Source organism: Eptesicus fuscus, chromosome 6 (assembly GCF_027574615.1).
Source record: "Eptesicus fuscus isolate TK198812 chromosome 6, DD_ASM_mEF_20220401, whole genome shotgun sequence".
Lineage (NCBI taxonomy): Eukaryota > Metazoa > Chordata > Mammalia > Chiroptera > Vespertilionidae > Eptesicus > Eptesicus fuscus.
This window is the reverse complement of record NC_072478.1, coordinates 5,850,439-5,872,929: the sequence shown is the minus strand read 5'-3', so window position 1 is coordinate 5,872,929 and position 22,491 is coordinate 5,850,439. Positions and strand designations below refer to the sequence as shown.

At 37.9% G+C, this 22,491-nt stretch overlaps 1 protein-coding gene and 1 non-coding gene across 2 annotated transcripts in view; one reads left to right on the top strand and one right to left on the bottom strand.

Annotated features, from left to right (window-relative positions):
* Nucleotides 1-20,964, top strand: part of CANX (calnexin) — a 38,469-nt gene extending 17,505 nt beyond the window's left edge. The window contains exons 2-15 of the mRNA XM_008158676.3: nt 1,008-1,184; nt 1,492-1,565; nt 3,451-3,509; nt 4,295-4,436; nt 4,862-4,943; nt 7,081-7,273; nt 9,093-9,282; nt 11,166-11,279; nt 12,170-12,326; nt 14,075-14,290; nt 15,259-15,378; nt 16,244-16,367; nt 16,532-16,611; nt 18,594-20,964. Coding sequence (XP_008156898.1) covers nt 1,011-1,184; nt 1,492-1,565; nt 3,451-3,509; nt 4,295-4,436; nt 4,862-4,943; nt 7,081-7,273; nt 9,093-9,282; nt 11,166-11,279; nt 12,170-12,326; nt 14,075-14,290; nt 15,259-15,378; nt 16,244-16,367; nt 16,532-16,611; nt 18,594-18,647 — 1,779 coding nt within the window. The 5' untranslated portion in view covers nt 1,008-1,010 and the 3' untranslated portion in view covers nt 18,648-20,964. The remainder of the gene's footprint in view (nt 1-1,007; nt 1,185-1,491; nt 1,566-3,450; nt 3,510-4,294; nt 4,437-4,861; nt 4,944-7,080; nt 7,274-9,092; nt 9,283-11,165; nt 11,280-12,169; nt 12,327-14,074; nt 14,291-15,258; nt 15,379-16,243; nt 16,368-16,531; nt 16,612-18,593) is intronic.
* On the bottom strand, nt 11,659-11,765 carry LOC114228746 (U6 spliceosomal RNA). The gene has a single exon (XR_003614873.2). It is a non-coding gene; the product is annotated as a U6 spliceosomal RNA (small nuclear RNA).
* Nucleotides 20,965-22,491: the final 1,527 nt, after the last annotated feature.

Sequence of the window (22,491 nt, the reverse complement as noted above, 5' to 3'; positions counted from 1 at the left end):
TGATTGACTGAATGATTGATTGATTGATTGATTGATTTGAGAGAGAGAGAGAGAGAGATTTGTTCATGCATTTATTGGTTGATTCTTGAACATGCCCTGACCAGTGGTCAAACCAAGTGTACAATTCAGTGACATTGTGCACCTATTACCTTCATCTATTTATAGAATCTTTATCTTGCAGAATTGAAACTCTACTACATACTACCAAATCATTTTGTGCATTCATGTGGCTCAGTTTTTATGTCTTTGGATCTGTGGTCCTTGGAAAGAGGACCCACTGACAGTATAATACAATACACAAGGCAGTTAAGTGTTTAGAAAATAATAGATAAAAGTAGCTGGAATTTGGTTTAATTTGTTTTCTTGAGTCTTCTTACACTAATTTAAAACTATGTCTACACTTGATCTTTGAACAACAGCAGCAGTGTCTCTATTAAGTATTTAATGTGAAGCTAGTTGGTTCCTCTGTTACCATTACATTGTAATGTTTTAATCAGTACTGGTAAATTAATATACAAAAGGTGCTTTTGTCATTTGTCAAGGTTTTTTTCAAATGAAAGAGGTTAATTTGAAATTGTATTTTAATATTCTAGCTCTGCGGAGCCAACATGATATGACAATTGATTTTTTGTGTGGGTTTTTTTGTTGTTTTTTAGGACAATTGTTTATTTTTGAGTTTTATTTTGAAATATTCATGAAATTGAATCTTTTTTTCCTGTTTTCTATCTTTTTTTAAAAATTTTATTGTTTAAGGTATTACAAATAGTAGTACATATGTGTCCCCCATCCCCCTACCCCCCACTAAATTGAATCTTTTGAACTAGTTAGGAAAACCTCTGACTCTCTATGGGCTTATTTTCTTTTTCTGTAAAATGAGATATTCACTATAAAGTTCCTTTTAGTTCTGATTTGAAAGCCTTAATTTTAAATGAGAGGGGTTATTGGTCTTGACAAAATTTTTAAACGGAGGCGATACATTTAACTTACTTTACTCTTGTTGTATGTAGATCATGGAAGAGAAGTGGTTGCTGTGTGTGTTGCTAGTCCTTGGAACTGCTGTCATTCAGGCTCATGAGGGTCATGATGATGACGTGATTGATATTGAGGATGACCTGGATGATGTCATTGAAGAGGTAGAAGACTCAAAATCGAAACCAGAGATCAGCACTCCTCCATCTCCAAAGGTTTGAAGTGGTCTTTGAATCTTTGTTTTACCTCTTGAGATAATCAAAGGGTGAAGGTAAATTTGGATATTTTTCAAAGGAAAAGCTAATCTACTAAAGTACTTCCTGATCTCTCTGGTAGCCTTTGCTATATCTTGTCAAAGATAAATTGCATAGATTGAATTCAAGGGCTAGCCAGCTAGGATAGGAGAATTTTGTGGTAATTGAAAGCAAATCAAGAGAATAAATTCTACTAAGAAAGGAATGTTGTTGAAAATGTCAATTCTTAATTTATTTTTATATTTGATACTTAATTTTATATTTGTAGGTTACCTACAAAGCTCCAATTCCAACAGGGGAAGTGTATTTTGCTGATTCCTTTGACAGAGGAACTCTGTCTGGGTAAGTGTTTCCTAGGGGGGGAAATCAGGTAAGCATGTAAGTGTTTACATGTTTACATGGGGGAATAGTGAATTCCTTATTTATTTATTTATTTATTTATTTATTTATTTATTTATTTTATTCTTCTCAACCGAGGATATGCTTTTTATTGACTTTAGAGAAAGAGCAACAGAGAGACAGCGAAGTGAGAGAAAACCATCAATCGGTTGCCTCCCATATTCCCCCTGACCCAGGATCACATCTGCAACCCAGTTATTTGCCCTGAGTGGGAAACAAACACACCACCTTTCGGTGTATGGGACGATGCTCCAACCACCTGAGCCCCACAGGTCAGGGCTAGTGGATTTGTTTTAGAATAGCATCTTATATAGTGAAATTGTGATAACTATTTTATATCTCAAGTGTTCACACCCATTTAGGAAAATAGTCTTAAAACATGCGGGAATCACTTCCATTTCTCTCTCCTCCTCCACCATATGCATATATACACTGAGTGGCAAGATTATTATGATCTCTGAACTCATAATAATCTGGTCACTTAGTGTATATCCTATATAATAAAAGGCTAATATGCAAATTGTCCCCTTGACCAGGTGTTCGACCAGCTGGCAGGCCAGCCAGCCGCCCATGTCCCCTCCCCCTGGCCAGGCTGGCCGGGACCCCTCCCATGCACAAATTCATGCACCAGGCCTCTAATATATATATACTGAGTGGCCAGATTATTATGCGTTCACAGATCATAATAATCTGGCCACTAGTGTGTGTGTGTATACATATACATATATGTATATATGTATGTATATATATAGTTTAAAAAATATTTTTATTCATTTCAGAGAAGAAGAGAAAGAGGGAGAGAGAAAGATCAATGATGAGAGAAAATCATTGATCAGCTGCCTTCTGCATGCCCCACACTGGGAATCGAGCCGCATCCTGGGCATGTGCCCTGACTGGGACTTGAACCATGACCTCCTGGTTCATAGGTCAATACTTAACCACTAAACCATGCCGGCCGGGTTCCACCCTATATTATGTTCTTTGATTGAGGCAAATTTTTTTCTCTTGAGTCTTAAAAAAGTGAAATTAGATTACAGGTTTGGTACCTTTTCTTACAGGTTTGTGAATTGAGTACAATATATTATCACTACATATGTGACATTTTAAAGTAGAGTGGTCAGATATCAAGTTATACTATAAAGCCATCGTAATCAAAACAGTCTGGTACTGACACAAGAACAGGCACATAGATTGATGGAATAGAACAGAGACCCCAGAAATCAATCCAAGCCATTACGCTCAATTAATATTTGAAAAAGGAGGCAAGAGCATGCAATGGAGTCAAGACAGTATCTATATATATAAAAAAGCCTAGGTGACCATTCGACCATTTGACCGTTCGATCAGTAGCTATGACGTGCACTGACCACCAGGGGGCAGATGCTCAACACACAGGCATGGAAACAAGGAACAGACTGAATTTCAGAGGGGAGGGGGGAGGGGGGAGAGCTGGAAGAGATTAACCAAAGATCTTATATGTGTACTAGAAGCCGGGTGCACGGATTCGTACACCGGTGGGGTCCCTTGGCCTGGCCTGCGGGGATTGAGCCAAAACCGTCAGTCCGACATCCCCCAAGGGGTCCCAGATTGGGAGAGAGCGCATGCCAGGCTGAGGGATCCCACAAGTGCATGAATCCGTGCACCGGGCCTCTAGTCTTCAATAAATGGTGTTGGGAAAATTGGACAGATAGATATAAACAACTTAAAAGTAGAGTGGTTAAGTAGGCTAAAAAGAGCTGGGTAGATCCTGCTTTTGCTAGTATTTACATTGCTTTTCACAAGTCAGCTATCATTTGGACCTTCATTTGGGGGTTTGTCTTAATTACAGGTGGATTTTATCCAAAGCCAAGAAAGATGACACTGATGATGAAATTGCCAAATATGATGGTGAGAGTTCATTTGACTTAAATATAATAGCAGATTGAGGTTTGAAGCATTTCCATGATTCTCTTAAGACTAGTTTAAGCTGGGGGTGGGAATGGCTGGGGAGAGCTCAATGAGGGGAAAAAGGAGACATATATAATACTTTAAACAATAAAGAATTTAAATTAAAAAAAAAAGACTAGTTTAACCCTTTGCTCTCGCTTGCTTTTTTCTCGATACCTTTATTCTACTCGGGATTTAATTTTTTAAATACCCCAGATTTTATAAAGCTCGACAGTAGAATAAAAAACTGGAGTTTTTTTAATACAAACTTATTTATTTGGATTTTTTTATATTTCAAATTATTGATACATTCAATACAATTCGACATACGAGCTACTACCGATGCTAACCGTGTTGAGTCACACTCGACATCTGAGTGCAAAAGGTTAAAAGGAATATGTACACATTTTAAGATTTTTTTCCTCACAAGTTTTACTATCTTCATGTGTTCCGTTATATTTAAAGGATTAGACCTATTTGTTTTACACCATAAAATGGAAAGGTAATTTAGTACCTATGGTGTTGTGTGTTGGAAATGGCAGGTCTTTTTTAAGCATTGGTAAAATGAATATGCTACAGGTTTTTAAAAAACATACCCTAATATGTGTGTGTAATATTTAATAGGCCAGTTTTCATAGGTAAATGGAATATGTTAAAATATGTCAGTATGACAGACTTGCACAACTACCATTTGAAGGACCTTCAAAGGTACAGTTAAGGAGTGGAACTTTTTGTGTGTTTTGTAGGAAAATGGGAGGTAGATGAAATGAAGGAAACAAAACTTCCAGGGGACAAAGGACTTGTATTGATGTCTCGGGCCAAGCATCATGCCATCTCTGCTAAACTGAACAAGCCCTTCCTGTTTGATACCAAGCCTCTCATTGTTCAGTAAGTGAGACACTTCTTTGATAGAAGCTTTCTAGGAAGGGTGATATCAGAAGACATGATTTTATAAAACTGTTACTCTACATAAAAAAATTATGAGAATTACTATATGTTATAGGGGTAAGTGCATTTAGGCATCTTGTAATGTAATGTTATTTTCCTGCCCAATAAATTATCTTGAAAGAAACTGTCTATTCTTTATCCTAATAGCAAATGAAAACTTCTGGAATTTGCAAAAAGTATTTACTGGGAATCTGCATTAAGCTTGGGGGAATTGGGAAGCCATTCAAAGCCATAGAAGATGGAATCTTTCCTAAAGACAAACATGACCTGTGATTAAACATGAGACCAAGATGAGGAAAAGGGTAATGAAGAAATTTGATATTTCAAAATGCCATATGATTTTCTGCTTTTCTCTCTGAAATTAGGTATGAGGTTAATTTCCAAAATGGAATAGAATGTGGTGGTGCCTATGTGAAGCTGCTCTCCAAAACCCCGGAACTAAACTTGGCAAGTACTTCCTATTTCTGTATATAGCCACCCATAATTATCTTTCAAGGTTTGAAATGTGAATTTCAAAATTGTTCTGTCTTATCCCTGATTTCTGTTCTGTGTAATTCTTATTTTAACAAACGTATTTCTTTGTTTTATGGAAGAAACAGTAACTATCTAGATATATGCATTGCTTTGTTTTTTTAAGCACTTCCATAATAGTCTCATGTAAAATTTCCTAATAATTTATGTTATCCCTTTTCATTGGTATCTATATGAACCTCATAAACCAATCGGCTTTTCTTTTTCTTTTTTTTTTCTCTTTATAAAAATTTTTTCTAATACAGTTGATATTCAATATTATTTTATTAGTTTCTGGTGTACAGCATAGTAGTTAGACATTTATGATTTATGAGGTGAATTCCCCACACCCGCAATACTAGGTGTACCAATTAATAATGCGGATTTTTTTCAATAGATGGAGTTACACATACGTTGATACATATGCGATTTGATATGTATGCTATTTTGTTGTATTGACAGCAAGCTTCAAAACTTCATATGTCAAATTTTCTGAAGGTGTTAACATCATAGATATTTTTACACTTAAAAATGTCGAATTTCGTGCCAAAAAAATAGCGTTTGCGGGAAGTTTTAATTCATTACTATATTTTGAAGAAAAAGTTATTGTATACTTCGGGAAGCTTATGGTGAACAAGCTCCACCTCAAGATACTTGTGAACGCTGTTTAAAACACTTTAAAAGTGATGATTTCGATGTGAAAGACAAAGAACATCCAGGTCAAGCAAAAAAGTTTGAAGACCAACAATTACAAGCATTATTGGATGAAGATGTGTGTCAAACTCAAAAACAACTTGCAGAAAGATTAAACATTGCTCAGCAAACAGTTCTGATAGTTTACAAGCAAAGGGAAAGATTTTAAAGGAAGGAAAATGGGTGCCACATCAACTGAACGAAAGACAAATGGAAAACCGAAAAGTCATCAGTAAAATGTTGCTTCAATGACATGAAAGAAAGTCTTTTTTGCATCGAATTGTGATTGGTGATGAAAAGTGGATTTATTTTGAGAATCCCAAATGCACAAAATCATGGGTTGATCAACCATCAACATTGACTGCAAGGTCAAATCGCTTTGGAAAGAAGACAATGCTCTGCGTTTGGTGGGATCAGGAAGGTGTGGTGTACTATGAGCTTCTAAAACCAGGTGAAACGGTTAATACTGATCACTACCGACAACAAATAATCAATCTGAACCACACTTTGATCATGAAAGGACCAGAATGTGCCAGATGACACTGCAAAGTAATTTTGCTTCATGATGACGCACTATCACACACTTCAAAACCAGTTAAAGACAAGTCAAAAGATCTTGCCTGGGAAGTGTTAACCCACCCTCCGTATTCACCAGACCTTGCTCCTTCAGATTACCACTTGTTCTGATCAATGGCACACACACACTTTCTGAGCAGCACTTCAAAACATATGAAGAAATGGAAAATTGGGTCTCTGAATGGTTTGCCTCAAAACAAGAAAAGTTCCATTGTGACAGTATCCACAAATTACCTGAAAGATGGGGGAAATGTGTAGCTATGGATGGACATTACTTTGAATAAAGCATTTTTGATGTTTCTCTTGAAATTATCCTGTTTTCTCTGATTACAAAATCCGCATTATTAACCGGTACACCTAGTAGTAAGTCTAGTACCCACCTGACACCTTATGTAGTTATTACAATCTTATTGCCTATATTACCTATGCTGTACTTTACATGCCTGTGGCTGTTTTTGTAACTACCAACTTCTACTTAATCCCTTTACCCTTTTCACCCAGCTCCCTAATACCCTCCCATCTGGCAACCATCCGTTTGTTTCTGTATCAATGATTTGGTTTCTATATTGTTTGTTTTTGTTCTTTAGGTTCCACCTGTAAGTGACATCATGATATCATCGTCTTTATCTGACTTAATTTCACTTGGCATAATGCCCTCTAGGTCTATATCCATGCTGTCACAGAATCAGCTTTTCTTTTAATGTGAAACTAAGTTATTTGGGATTTTATAAGGAGAAATATCATACTTTTGAAAAGTTGCTTTGAATACTTTGATTTACTTAAAATCCATTTTTTGTTTCTAAAGGACCAGTTCCATGACAAGACCCCTTATACAATCATGTTTGGTCCAGATAAATGTGGAGAGGACTATAAATTGCACTTCATCTTCCGCCACAAAAACCCCAAAACGGGCGAATATGAAGAAAAGCATGCTAAGAGACCAGATGCAGATCTGAAGACCTATTTTACAGATAAGAAAACACATCTTTATACATTAAGTAAGAAAAAACAATAATTCGGGGGTTTATGGCACTACAGATTTATTATTCATCCTATATATTAAGAGAGGAATATGCTAATTATCCATTATGCCATAATGTCACAACCAATCTACAAGTGGTGGAGAGCTACCAGCAGCGGTGGGCGGGTGGCCAACTGAACAAAGCGGCAGTGAGCTACTCAAGCACGGATTCGTGGGCAGGGCTACTAGTTTAATATAAAGATAGTACATCTAGAGAAGACTTAAGCCTGCAAATAAGAGTCTCTACTGACCTAATACCTTAGTAATGAAATGAACTTAGTGTCTCGGCACAAAAAGGAGCTTCTCGCCCAGCTGGCATGGCTCAGTAGTTGAGCGTCAGCCTTTGAACCAGGAGGTTATGCCCGAGTTGCAGGCTCAATCCACAGTAAGGGCGTACAGGAGGCAGTCGATCAGTGATTCATCATTGATGTTTTTATCTTTCCCTCTCCCTTCGTCTCTGAAATCAATAAAAAATATTAAAAACAAAAAGGAAGGGGGAAAAAAAAAAAAGAAGCTTCTCTTCCATAGTTTGAATTCAGATTTAGGGTTTAAGGCATTTTTGAGAATAAGCTTTTATGTCTCATAAGAAGCTTCTTTGCTGATGCCCTCATTTCCACCCTTTGTATATTTTCTTGTTGATAAAATGTTAAGCAATAAAACATAATAGAAATATATGCATGATGTTTTCAAATTATCTTTTAGTTGAAGTTTGCTTGGGTACTCCAACACCTGGACAATTGAATTTAATCATTTGGACATTAGAGTGGGATTTTTATTTTCATGAAGCTTTTCCCCTAGTTTGAAATTACATATACACATGCCTCTTTTCTTAAAGAATACAATAACCTTTTTTCTTCATAACAATAGTAATACATGTTCATTATAGAAATTCAGAAGATAGAAATAAACATAAAGAAGATCTTTAGAATTATCTGAAATAACTTTGTGATATGTATTAACCATTTGTGAATAAACACATGTATGTGTATAATAAGTATAGATGTAATTTTTTATTGAAAGTTAAATATCCTATATTGTACTTCACAAAAGTGCAAGAATCTTTCCAGGAGACTACATATCATTGTTAACAGTGCTAACTTAATATCCTTGAGAAAAGCGGCCTAGTACACCATTGTCTTCCATAGTATTCTGGATGTGCTGTGACCCAGTCAGTTGCCGATTAGACTTGTGTGAGATCTAGGCTTTAGCATAATCACACTTGATACCTTTATGGATTTAAAATTGTGTTCTTTTATTCTCCATTGGACCCCAAAAATACAACTATGAATAGACATATGATTTAATAAATAAGAGGTTTTTGTAATTTGAAATTTTGTTAGCATAGATGGTGGTAATACCAACTCAGAAAATGAGGAAACGGACCTTTACTAGGGGTGGTTATAAGTAAACTCATTTGCCTGTTGACTGGTGTGGAACCGTTTATGTGTCAGGCCAATATCGCATTCGTTTTTGTACCTTTGGTTTTTTTTGTTGGGTTTTGTTTTGTTTTTGTCTCTTTATTTTTTGATGTTTTTAATGTCCATAAATGAAGTCTTTGGTGTTTAAATTTTTATCTATGATCTGTTTTAATTACTAAAAATCTGAGGAACTAGCGTTTATGATTTACAGGAGGATTAACTTGCTCAGGGCCCCCAAGATCATGTTCTGACTTGGTTGCCTGAGGTCTTCATGTTTCTGCTTTCTGTTATAAATATGATCTTTTATGGGATGGAAAAGAGAGCTTGAGAATGAGTGGTTAATTAACTTTTTAAAATTGCATTTAATTTTTTTTTTAGTCTTGAATCCAGATAATAGTTTTGAAATATTAGTGGACCAATCTCTTGTGAACAGTGGAAATCTACTAAATGACATGACTCCTCCTGTAAATCCTTCACGGGAAATTGAGGACCCAGAAGACCGGAAACCTGAGGATTGGGATGAAAGACCAAAAATACCAGATCCTGATGCTGTCAAACCAGATGACTGGTGAGTCTTTGAGTGCAATGGAGTGTTTTGTGTGTTCCATGTGGCTTTAACAAATGAATGTTTAGATCTGATCATTTTAATAGTCTATGATGCAATTCAAATGGTAGGAAAACATAGACAAAGGGGGGCTGGAGGGGGCCATACAGATCATCTGGATTGCCTGTCACCATTTTATAAACCACAGAATGCTGAGATCCATGTGTTTGCCTGTGCTGAGGCATGGTTGCTTTATGGCAAAACCTCAGTTCTCTTGGCCTGGCCTTTCACATGCTTTTGTGAATTCACATTGAAAGCTTGAGTCCTGAGATTTTAAATTTTAATTTGAAAAATAATATTTTTCTTATTTAATTAAAACTCGAGATCCGTGCTTTGTGTTGGGCAGTGGATACAAAGCCACAAGGACATGAGCTCTCACACAGCTCCATTTCAGCTTTTATGTCCCATAAGGAGCTTCTTTGCTGATGCCCTCATTTCCACCCTTTGTATGTTTTCTTGTTGATAAAATGTTAAGCAATAAAACATATAATAGAAATATATGCATGGTGTTTTCAAATTAATAATTTGAAGTTGGCATGCATATGGTGAGTTACTTGGGTACCTGGACAATTGAATTTAATCATTTGGACATTAGAATGAGATTTTTATTTCCAGGAAGCTTTTCCCCTAGTTTGAAATTACATATACACATGCCTCTTTTCTTAAAGAATACAATAATCTTTTTTCTTCATAACAAAAGTAATACATATTCAGTATAGTAATGATCAGAGCATCAGGTATAAATCACAGGGTGGTTTCTTGGAGCAGTGCCAATCAAATTAAATTAAGACTTGAAAGTGGGGTGACAGTTATTAAGTGGTAAAGATGGAAAATGGTATTAAAGAAGCACATCGTGGGTAGAAGTAGAGAAGCAGGAATGAGCTCAATATGTATGAGGGAAGTTGAGTATGCATGGTCTTTTGTGTAGCGTACAAACTGGAGAGTGATGAGAAATGAAAACTGGCTTTTGGAAATGTCAAAAAGTGCATAAAGAGAAATAATAAAACTGTTCTCCCATTTGTAAAACTATCTTCTTAAGCTTAGCAGGGAAATTGTAGTTGATGTTTTTCCTCCCTTAAATTAAGGTACGGTTCCTGAACTTTTATGCTGCATTAGTGTAAATGCCAAGTTTACTTGTATATTTGTTGAACATTAGATATGGACTCAGCCTTGTTGTTCAGTAATATTCCTTAAGTAGCTGTTTTATTTTGGGACAGATGGTGTGAATGTTCTGCTTCTAAGGGTCAGCTGAATGTTGTACAAATTCAGGTTCTCACACAATTTAAAACTAGCATAGTTCAAAAATAAGCATATGTCCAAGGATAAATATCTTTGCTTACCAACTAAAGTCGCACCATTTTTTATTAACTGCACCAAAGTTGCTACTTCTTTTTTAAAATACTTCTTATATGGTTTTATTGATTTCAGAGAGGAAGGGAGAGGGAAGGAGAGAAAACAATCAATGATGAGAGAGAATCATCAATTGGCTGCTTCCTGCAACCGCCACCCTCCCACCAGGGATTGAACCCGAAACCTAGGCAGTGCCCTGACCAGGAATGGAACCCAGGACCCTTCAGTCTGCAGGCTGATGCTATATCCACTGAGCCAAACTGGCTAGGGCTGGGTTGTCTTTTTATTATTGAGTTGTAAGAGTTCCTGATATGTTTTGGAGATTAGGCCCTTATCAGATATATGATTTGCATGTAATTTTTAGGAAGAATTTTGAGTTTTGAGATTAAGTAAGATTTAAATATTTTTAGATTGCCCTGCTTCAGATTCACAAAGGGGACCACATTGTGATTCTCTGGCCATTGTTGTCATAATTGGCTTTTTCTTATTTATTTAAGGGATGAAGATGCCCCTGCTAAAATTCCTGATGAAGAAGCCACAAAGCCTGAAGGCTGGTTAGATGATGAGCCCGAATATGTAGCTGATCCAGATGCGGAAAAGCCAGACGATTGGTAAGAGCTTTAGTTAACTTTTTAATTACCTGCTTTGTAAGAAAATACATTTTTATTGATTTCAAAGAGGAAGAGAGAGAGAGAGACATCAATGATGAGAGAGAATAATTGATTGTCTGCCTCCTACATGCCCCCTACTGGGGATCGAGCCCGAAACCCAGGTATGTGCCCTGACCTAGAATGGAATCAGTGACCTCTTGATTCATGGGTTGACGCTCAACCACTGAGCCACACAAGCCAGGCTAATTGCCTGCTTTTTTATTGAAGTAAAAGCTTATACATAAAGATAGCTGAGTGCCCAAACTTAAGTGTAGAGCTCAACAGATTTTATTATTATTTTATGTATTTATTGTTAATCCTTACCAGAGGATTTTTTTTTTTTTTAATGGAATGCTTCACGAATTTGCGTGTCATTCTTGCTCAGGGGCCATGCTAATCTTCTCGGTATCGTTCCAATTTTAGTATATGTGCTACTGAAGCGAGCACAGAGGATATTTTTTCCATTGCTCTTCAGAGAGTGGGAGGGAGGGAGGAATAGGGAGAAAGAGAAACATTGATGTGAGAGACGCATCGATTGGATTCTCCACAACACAATCCAGGTACATGCCCTTGACCAGGAATTGAACCCACAACCCTTTGGTGCTGGGGCCAATGCTCTAACCACTGAGAAACACAGGGCAGGGCGATTGAATTATTTTGTGTGTCTCTTTTTAAAGCACCTCCCATGAGAAACTAGTTAACAGAAATGCAGAAACAGCATGGTGCTCTATAGTATGACACTGTGAAAGCATTCCTACAGGATTTCAGATACCATTTATCTCATTTCCTGGAATGGCAATTCGTAGTCCTACATCACAGAACCCATTTGTAACTGGTTTATTTCTTCACAGGGATGAAGATATGGATGGAGAATGGGAGGCTCCTCAGATTGCCAACCCTAAGTGTGAGTCGGCCCCTGGGTGTGGTGTCTGGCAGCGACCTATGATTGACAACCCTAATTATAAGGGCAAATGGAAGCCCCCCATGATTGACAACCCTAACTACCAGGTATGTATCTCTCTCTGGTGTTTTGTTTTTTTTTTTTTTTAAATATATTTTTATTGATCTCAGAGAGGAAGGGAGAGAGAGATAGAAACATCAATGCTGAGAGAGAATTACTGATTGGCTGCCTCCTGCACGCCCCCTACTGGGAATCGAGCCTGCAACCTGGGCTGGTGCCCTTGACCAGAACTGAGCCTGGGACCCTTCAGTCCACAGGCCGACACTGTGTCCACTGAGCCAAACCAGCTAGGGCTGTTTTGTTTTGTTTTAATCCTTACCTGAGAATATGTTTCAAAGCTTTTAGGGGGAGTGGCGGGGAGGAGAGAGAAGCATTGATTGGTTGCCTCCTGTACTCGCCCCTACCGAGAATTGAACTGGCAAACTTTGAGTGCACGCTCCAACCAACTGAGCCACACCAGCCAGGGCGAAGTGTGTGCCTCTTAATGTGCTTCATTGACCTGGTTGTGTTCAGATAGAAGTTTTGTCTGTAGTGAGGCTGCTGGATTGATCACTGTTTTCAAGCGATTGAATTACAAAGTAAACCTCATAAATTGAGAGAGAACTTAATGTGTTCAGTGTTGACAAGATAAATCTAGAAACCGGAAAGGAGCTTTCATAATTGCTTTGTACTTTTGTTTAAAAACAAAGAAAAGACAAATGGAAAACTTGCAGTTTGGATACCTTGCTATCATGTGGCAGGGGTGCTTCAGCCACAGGGTACAGATTGGCAATCTGTGATTTTTAGAGCAAGTGGAAGGGAGGAGGAGAGACAGAGAAACATTGTGAGAAAGACATCATTTGGTTGCCTCCCGCATGTACCCTGATCAGGGATAGGGATCAAGCTTGCAACTGAGGTCCGTGCCCTTGACTGGAATCGAACCTGGGGACTATTCATTCTGAGAGCTGACACTCTCCACTGAGCCCAACCGGCTAGGGCTTAAATGTTTTTTTAATTATGCAGTCAAACAATCCGATTAGTTAGAAGTTGCCCTTTAAAAAAACTGCACTTTGGCTGTTTTGTTGATGACCATTTAGATGGATTGCCTTTTTTTTTTTTTTTTAATCCTTGATGCAGTAGTCATCCTTGTGTATGTCTGAGTATACGTTGTAACTATTTCTCTAGGTTGTTACTAAGAAATGAAATTGCTGGTTGAAGATCATTTAAATTTCATTTTATTTTATTTATTTGATTTTTAGATATATTTTTATTGATTTCAGAGAGGAAGGGAGAGAGAGATAGAAACATCAATGATGAGAGCGTATCATTGATTGGCTGCCTCCTGCATATCCCCTACTGGGGGTTGAGCCTGCAACCTGGACATGTGCCCTGATCAGGAATCGAACCATGACCTCCTGGTTTATAGTTCGATGCTCAACCATTGAGCCATGCTGGGTGATCATTTACATTTTAAATCACCACTGAAGAAATCTGTACCAATATAGGCTCCCACTCCTGCTAGCAAACTATAGTGAAGGCTTTTGGAATGTGCCAGGCACAGCGAGATATTGGTCTAGAATCTAGATGAAGGTCATGGATATTAGAAATTGAAAGTAATTGAAGTTCAGACATCTTAGAGGCAGAATATAAAACATCAGTAGCATTTATTGTTTTCTTCCTATTACTCAGTTAAGTTTTAACAAATTCAGCACTTAGCTTCATTTATCATGAGGAATTCATCTTAATTTTTATTTAGGTTCATCATAAATTTGTGTTGATCATTATCTGAAATGATTTTTAAAAATGTTTTCTCTAGGGAATCTGGAAACCCCAGAAAATACCAAATCCAGATTTCTTTGAAGATCTGGAACCTTTTAAAATGACTCCTTTTAGTGCTATTGGTTTGGAACTGTGGTCTATGACCTCCGACATTTTTTTTGACAACTTTATCATTTGTGGCGATCGAAGAGTAGTTGATGATTGGGCCAGTGATGGATGGGGTCTGAAGAAAGCTGCTGACGGGGCTGCCGAGGTTTGTGCTTGCTTGTTTCTTGTGCATTTATATCAGCAATTGCTACTTTTGCAAAAACCTATCATCTATGGTTTATCTTCCCTTATTTGGGAATATTGTTATAAAAAGTGATCGTATGCCTACTAAAGACAAAATACTGGGTTTTTGGAAATGATTGCTTTAGTCTCATGCAATGGCTTTAGAATCTTTGTTATGGATAGGGTTTTATTTATTTATATTTATTTATTTACTAGAGGCCCAATGCACGAAGATTCGTGCAAGAATGGGCCTTCCTTCCCTTGACTGCTGGCACTGCCTTCGCTCTGGCCGGAGCCACCTTTCCGCCTTCCCATGCTGCCCAGAGGCCTGGAGCCCCTGGGGTGGTGTGGAACACCTGTGTGCAAGTGTCCCGCCCCGCCCCTGGCCGCTCCGTGCCTGCGTATGTATATTAACCAGTCATCTTTGTTGGGTTAATTTGCATACTCACTCCTGATTGGCTGGTGGGCATTGCGAAGGTACGGTCAATTAGCATGTTACTCTTTTATTAGGTAGATTATTGTGTTAAAATATATTTAAGAAAATTGCCATTCAGGATTATTTTAATGCACTCTTAAGTGTTGAATCTTGATTTGCCCAATATGTGAATTTTTAAACAATTGGTCATATGGCTGAGGTATAAATTGGAGAGCCAGAGGCATTCAGATCAAGAAATTAATCATTTGCTGGTTCCTGAAATTAATTCTTTTGCTGATGATTAATAAGCCAGCTTTCACAGCTGTGAAAGGGAAATCACCTTGATGATATGGAGAACAAGAAAATTGAGGATTTTTCTCCTATTTCCTTTTTATGCTATATGAACATCTTGGCTTGAACCCTTTGGAAAAGGTGGAGCCTGGGTAGTACCATGTAGACATTGAACAATGGAACAATGCTCACTATATTTGGTGTCAAAAACGAGAACTTGAAATCAGTCATGTCTTGTTTTTCAGCCAGGTGTAGTGGGGCAGATGCTGGAGGCAGCCGAAGAGCGTCCGTGGCTCTGGGTGGTCTATGTTTTGACTGTAGCACTGCCTGTGTTTCTTGTAATCCTCTTCTGCTGTTCTGGAAAGGTATGAGTATTGGTTTGGTTTGGTTTTTTGACACTTTTAGAAAGAACTCTTATGATATTTAAAAAAATAAGATACATTGCCTGAGGTTTTCTTTCTAGCAGCTCAGTTGTGACTGGACCGCATTTGGTGTTGACTTCTGAAACCTTATTCACTACTCTTGGCGGCCATGCATTGTACTCAGATGGGAGTAGCATTTGCAGCCCCTTCATTTCTAGTAATATTTAAACCACTCTCCTTAATATTTGTCAGCAGCTTTCTGGGGCAGGAAGGAAAACAACAACAAAAATCTTAGATATAAATCTGGCCATTTGGGCATAAACTAGCTTTTCCCCTTGGCAGAGCTATTTCTATTCATACACTTTATAATTCTCCTTACCAGGTTCCTCCCTTAGCATCCCTAACCCCTTTGACCTCCCTCTACACACAGATACGTGTAGGGTAAAACGGCCTGTTTTTCTTGTTCAGCCTTTGTTACATGCAGTCGAAAATAAAATAAAATTTTGTTTAGGCTCTACTTCTACTAGATGAGGATGATGCTTCACCTTGCATTCAAGATGTTCTGTAATCTGACCCCCAGAGTGCCTTTTCCAGCTTTGTCCCCACCACTCTTCTGCCACTGTGCCTTAGTCACCGTGACTGTTTAAACCTGCCTGGGTCTACCTGACTTGTTCCTTTTATCTTGAAACCCCACACATTCTCACCCAAGAAAAGACTCTCAGGGCAGGAAGTACATCTTACTCATTTCCATATATCTACCCAAATATACAGCCTGGTACAGAACTTTGCTCTAGGCATTCAATAATTATATGATAACGTACTACATAAAATGTGAACAAAATGGTTGTACTGTGGAAAAATATTTCAGAAACAGTCCAGTCCTGTGGAGTACAAGAAGACTGATGCTCCTCAGCCAGATGTGAAGGAAGAAGAAGAGAAGGAAGAAGAAAGGGACAAGGGAGATGAGGAGGAAGATGGTGAAGAGAAACTTGGTAAGAAGTAGACCCCAAAATAACTGCTTTCAGCCAAGACTCTAAGATGTTCAAACCCTTATAAACAAGTTACTGTAAAGATTGTTTTAGACAATTAATGCTAATTATCTAATTACCCCAAAACAGTTGTAAGGTTTGCCGACTTATTTTAACTTCTGTTTTAGAAGAGAAGCAAAAAAGTGATGCTGAAGAAGATGGTGACACTGTCAGTCAAGAGGGTGAAGATAGGAAACCTAAAGCAGAGGTAACAGGAAGAGGGAATATGTTTTGTATTTTAAGCACCTAAGTTGAAGGTACATTTAAGTAGAGGGAATATTTACATAAGGTAATTTTCAATGGCCATGGCTGTAAAAATTCTGTTAAAGCCAATTTTATAAAAGTGAAATTCTTAGAAATACAGATCAGCGTGCTATAACTTCAAATTATATCTGAATCTCAAAAGTATTTTTCTGTGCTGAAAACAGTTTTGGAATAAGCAGGGTTGTAGGAGGAAACTAATAAAATGAGGTTATTATTTTACAGTTCTGTCTCTTCATCCACCTTCCCTCACTGTGCCCTTAAAAAATATTTCTTGCACAAATCCCTGTGTTCTAAAATTTCTGTCCCAGTTGCTCATGGATTCATTTATTTATTCAGTAAGAAGTTTTGGAGTGCCCATTATATGCCAGGCATCGTCAGTGAACAAGACAAAGATAACCTACCTTTGGGGAGCTTAATTTCTAGTGGGAGGAAAGAGACAGTTTATCAGTAGACATGATAAGGAAGTGCCTGAATGAATGTTAGAAAGTGATAGGCCATGAAAAAGAAAAATAGGATAGGAAAGGCTATCAGAAGTGCTGAAGGTGGGGTGGGATGCAGTGTTAAAGATGGTAGGCCTCGCCGAAACCGGTTTGGCTCAGTGGATAGAGCGTCGGTCTGCAGACTGGAAGGTCCCAGGTTCGATTCCGGTCAAGGGCATGTACATTGGTTGCGGGCACATCCCCCGGTGGGGGGTGTGCAGGAGGCAGCTGGTCGATGTCTCTCTCATCGATGTTTCTAGCTCTCTATCCCTCTCCCTTCCTCTCTATGTGAAAAATCAATAAAATATATTTAAAAAAAACAAAAAACATGGTAGGCCTCGTTAGAGAGATGACACTTGAAAGAGAGATGGGCAGCCATTGTAGGTTTGGGGGCTAAGTAGGTAGGATCACTCTGGCTGCTGTGTTTTCTACAGACCAAGTAGAATCAAGGAGACTGGTTAGGAGGCTGCTGTGCTAATCAGATTAGATATGGTGGTCCTGAGTAGGGTGATATATGAAAGGAGGATGTGGGCTTCTGGAGCTGGATTGGATATGAGGTCTGAGGGAAAGAGAATAGTCCACACCTTTCCTACCAAGGTTCCTTTTCCAAGCACTTCTCTATTTCATTATGGAAAACTACCCAGTGTTCATTTCCAGCTCCCTCTATTCTGCCCTCCTCTTGATAAAGATCAGTGCTGTTTATGTTTTTGAGTGTCTTGACTAAAATGTAGATTTCTCTCAGGTAAGGTTCAGTCTCGCATACTTTTTTTTAAAAAAAAACACATATATTTTCATTGATTTTTAAAGAGGAAGTGAGAGGGAGAGAGAGAGAGAGAAACATCAATGATCAGAATCATGCCTCCTGCATGCCCTACACTGGGGATCGAGCCCACAACTTGGGCATGTGCCCTGGTGGGGAATTGAACCATGACCTCATAGGTACGTTCAACCACTGAGCCACGTCATCCGGGCTCATAGACTTTTTATATTCCCCAAGCTTCCTCACAGTAAGAGAAGTCCAGTAGAATAGGAAGAGCACCAGGCTTATTGTCACATGGGACTTGGCTTGGGTAGTCTTCAGTTCCCATAAAATCCAGTTTTCTCAGTCTCAAGGTGGAGCTAATGTGTCCACAGGCCAGTAAATTATTTAGGATTAATCAAGATGACATGTGAAAGCATGGTGTCTGGTCCTTTTAAAAGAAGAAGTAGATTGAGAAAAGTGCATTTTCAGGGAAAGAAAACAAGAAAGACTATATTAAAACACAATCCCACCACCTCTAAGACAGTTGGTTTTTGGTACATTTTCTTCAAATCAGTTTTCTCTTCTTATTTTCCTTCAGATAGGTTACCCTCAGTTTGGTAGATCTTGAAAATTTGGTGAATTTCTACTTTTCATAATATGGTAATTATAATATGAATTTCTTGTGTGTTTTTTTTCAACCAATAGGAGGATGAAATTTTGGACAGATCACCAAGAAACAGAAAGCCAAGAAGAGAGTAAAATTATCTTAAGAACTTGATATGTGATTTCCTCTCCCTCCCCTTCCTCTGCAAGTGTGGTCCTAGGAGAGAACCTGGCACATCTTAGGTTGAAACTCAGAAAACCTCCAGATGTCACCTTCAACAAGTTTCAGTCAAACACTAGCCCGTGTAATTTTAAACATCTAGCAGTAAATAATTGCAATTGTGACAAAAAGGACCCTGTTTCTGTAGAAAGAAAGCGTTTAACAATGGTTGTGAAATGTAACATGAAGCAACTAATTTGTATTTTTTGTTTTGTTTTTAAACATCTTTGGGTTGTTTTTTTTTTTGTTTGTTTGTTTTTTAATAGAGTAATAGAATTTTGCCAGTCTTTAAGATCTTGGCTTAATTTAATATATTGATGTGTCCATGCAGAAATAACACCAACTTTTAGAAATTCTAGGGGGATGAACTGCAGTTTTTATAACCAATTTTGTTTGAGTTTGGTATTACAAAGCATTCAAGTGTCTCTGTCCCTTAAAATTGATAATCATGTTTAAAGTGCAGTTATTTGTCGTTATAATCTTGTATTGCTTACTTCCATTCCTCCTAAGGAAATTGAGGAGAGGGATTGAATGGAAGCCCAAATTTATATAAAGGTTCTGTTTAAATTGTATTAAAAATGGACATATAAAAAGAAAAAACTTTTCACTCGATGTTGGTTAGACATAAAGTGTGTGTGTGTTCTGTTGCCCTTGGAACAGCTCAGTTCGCCGACAGGTTTGAGTTAGTGGAGGAGGTGGTATAATGTGGCATTTGGGCCTTCATACTCTGCACGCCAGCCGTGTCTGGGCTGCAGCCTTCTTGAACAGGTGGCTTTTTAAAAGACTGCTCCCAGGACATGTGAGCTCCAGAGTAGAATCAGGTGTTTTCATCCCATCTTCCGTTCTGTTGACACTGTTTTCCCTCCCTGTTTCCCCAGAGTCCTAGCTTTCTCCTCTGCTATGCCTTTTCTTCACAGCGCCTTGCTGTCCGTTGCTGAAAATGATTATAAGCTCTGCATAGTGTTAAGCTTTATTGTGATTGTGTATGTTTCTTCCTTTTTTAAGCAGACCTGCACCTTTCCAGGGTCAAATACAGAATAGAATGCTATCTTTTTTTTTTTTTTTTTTATCCATTTCTCTTACTCTGTGTAAAGACTAGAAGTCTATCCAGATGTGAGCCAATTCAGAATTGACTGTAATTGAACACAGGCTAAAAAGTACTGATGGGAGGAGTGACATAGAGCATGAGTTATCCAATTTTTGTAGCTGCTAAACCTTTTAAGTTATCATTTGCAGTTCATGTAACAGTTGTGTCTTAAATTACATGATAAAGCAGTCCTGTTAAAAGTAATTATTATTATTTTTTTTAGTATGTGGATTGTAGAATATTTTAATAAGTGATGTTAGGTTTGTTTTCATATGGAATGCAGATGGGTGCTATCAGAGCCTCTCCCCCATCACAGTGTAATAATCTCACTATTACACCACACTGAAGTATATTCAAAATTAGATGTTCTTTTAGCTTTATTCTTTCTTCAGAGCTGTTTCAAATATACCGATGATACTGTTCCTTGCACTGAATATATAAACACTCCAGAGTGTTTATATTGGGGAGATACTGGGGAGGAAGTATATTTGTAAAAGATGAAGGCTGTATCTGTTTATTTTGTTTATCTCAATTTTTTACCAGTTCACTTAAATTCTTATGAGGGTGGGATGCATTTTTCTTGCTGTTCAGTGCTTTATTCTTTTCATCTGGTGTTCTGTGGTCACAGTGACCTTAGCTATGTAGCACACTTTCCCAAATGTATTGAGTGCGAATAAACAGTTACTTGGCAAGACCTGAAAATATGTCTGCAGATTTCTCCTTTGAAGCAAATGTGTGGGGTCATTGCATTTCCAGAAATCTGCCTTCACTCTCCGTTAGTATTTCATGCCTCAAGAGTTTCTTCTGGCTGAGCTATGGAATGACAAGTGTAAATTGGTAGAGTGTTCATTTGCCTTTCCAGGGTTATTTAGCAAAGTTTGTTCAGAACAAAAGTCTTTTCTTGGTTCTCCTTTTCACTCTTTTTGTTGAAGTTGCAATCTCCTGATTAAATGTCTGACACATTAATGAATGACCAGCTGCAGTTCTTAGCTCTTTAAAAGGCACTTGCATTATGATTTTACATGCTGGTTTCCCGTCCCATTGTTGTAAAATGCCCACTCCATCAGATGTGTTCCTCAGTTTCTCTTGTTCACAAAATACTTTCCACTCTTCTCAAATTGTCACATTACTAAATGGTATTACATTAAAGCCCTGTGTTAAGCATCTGCTTTTGACTGAACTTCTTCATAGTAACCTTTAATTCACATGTTTTGCTGTTTCAAAGTGGGTTAATTGTTCTTTAATTGGCCACTGTTTGCTATTATGCAGAAACTACTATGAACGGTGGGATATATAGTCTCGTCCCTTGGTATTCACAGGGATTGGTTCCAGGACTCGCCATGAATACCAAAATTTGAGGATGCTCAAGTCCCTTATGTAAAGTGGTATACATAGTATTTGCATATAACCTACCCACATCTTCCCTATACTTTATCTCTAGATTACTTAGACCTAATACAATGTAAATGCTACTTAAATAGTTGTTAAACTATATTGTTTAGGAAATAATGACAAGAAAAAAGTCTGTACATGCTCAGTACAGATGCAACCTGCTGCCATCAGAGGCCTATCTACATAGCAACATCAGCAACAATGAAACTTTTCTAGATATTTTCCATCCTTGGTGGTTGGTTGAATTTGAGGATGGGAACTCTGATACTGAAGGCCAACTGTACTTTGTCACCATGAGGATTTGGTTCAGTCAACTCAATGGAGATTCTGCCTCCTTTCCTGCTGGATTAGAATTCAGTAGTTTCTGTTGTGCCATAGGGATAACAGCTCAGAAACGGAGGAATAATTTAGTCTTTTAAGATTTATGGAGACCAATGAATTTTAAAATTTTTATTAGAAAATAAATTTTCATGTTTACATATTTCAAGGGAGGTTTTTGAAAATTAGGTCAAATTTTTTTTTAGCATGCTATTTGGCTTTTGGACTGCTTACTGAAGAGAAATAGACAGTGCTTCTGCTATTATTTTTCCCATTAGAAAATAAGTATTTAATCCTGGTGTAAAATTTATATGTTTAAAGACGTAAAAAACAGGACCACATTATGGCATTCATGAGCACCTTTGCCTTGGGGGGCCACTTGTATCTTTTTACTGCATTTGTATAAAAACAAACACTATTTGAATAAGGAGTCATTTCTTCTTATTTTAAAATAAAGTATTTTTGTGGGTCCTAGTGAAAAGTTACGATCACAGCTGTTTTGATCTGTTGATGGTGCCTCTCAACCTGCAGCTTCCTGGCACCTTCTATTTAACTTGTTAGCAATTAAGGTTCGTAGTGTCTCTTGGCCCAACACCAGACTGTCTAGTTTTATTGCTGACTCGCTAATCCCGTCGATTTTTCCAGTCTCCCTTTCCCTTTGCCTGCTGGTTATAATGCCAGAGCGATTTTAGCTAACAGACCATCTTTTTAAATGTAAGGCTTGCAGGCCATACTCCGGTTTTGACTGTAATGTCATCCTTGGCGGTTCTCATCCCCACTACTAGACTCCCCACACCCTCTTCCTTATGTGTGCTGGGCTTTTTTGGGATAAGTAGTAACAAGTTGAAACTTACTCAAATTTTTATATAAAAGTGGTCATTGACGGGCCCAATGAGTCAGAATGGCGTGAGAGGAAACCTTTTCCAGCTCACTTGTGAAATTTCGACCAATTAAAAGGCTGGATGTAAGCAATGAGGTCGGAG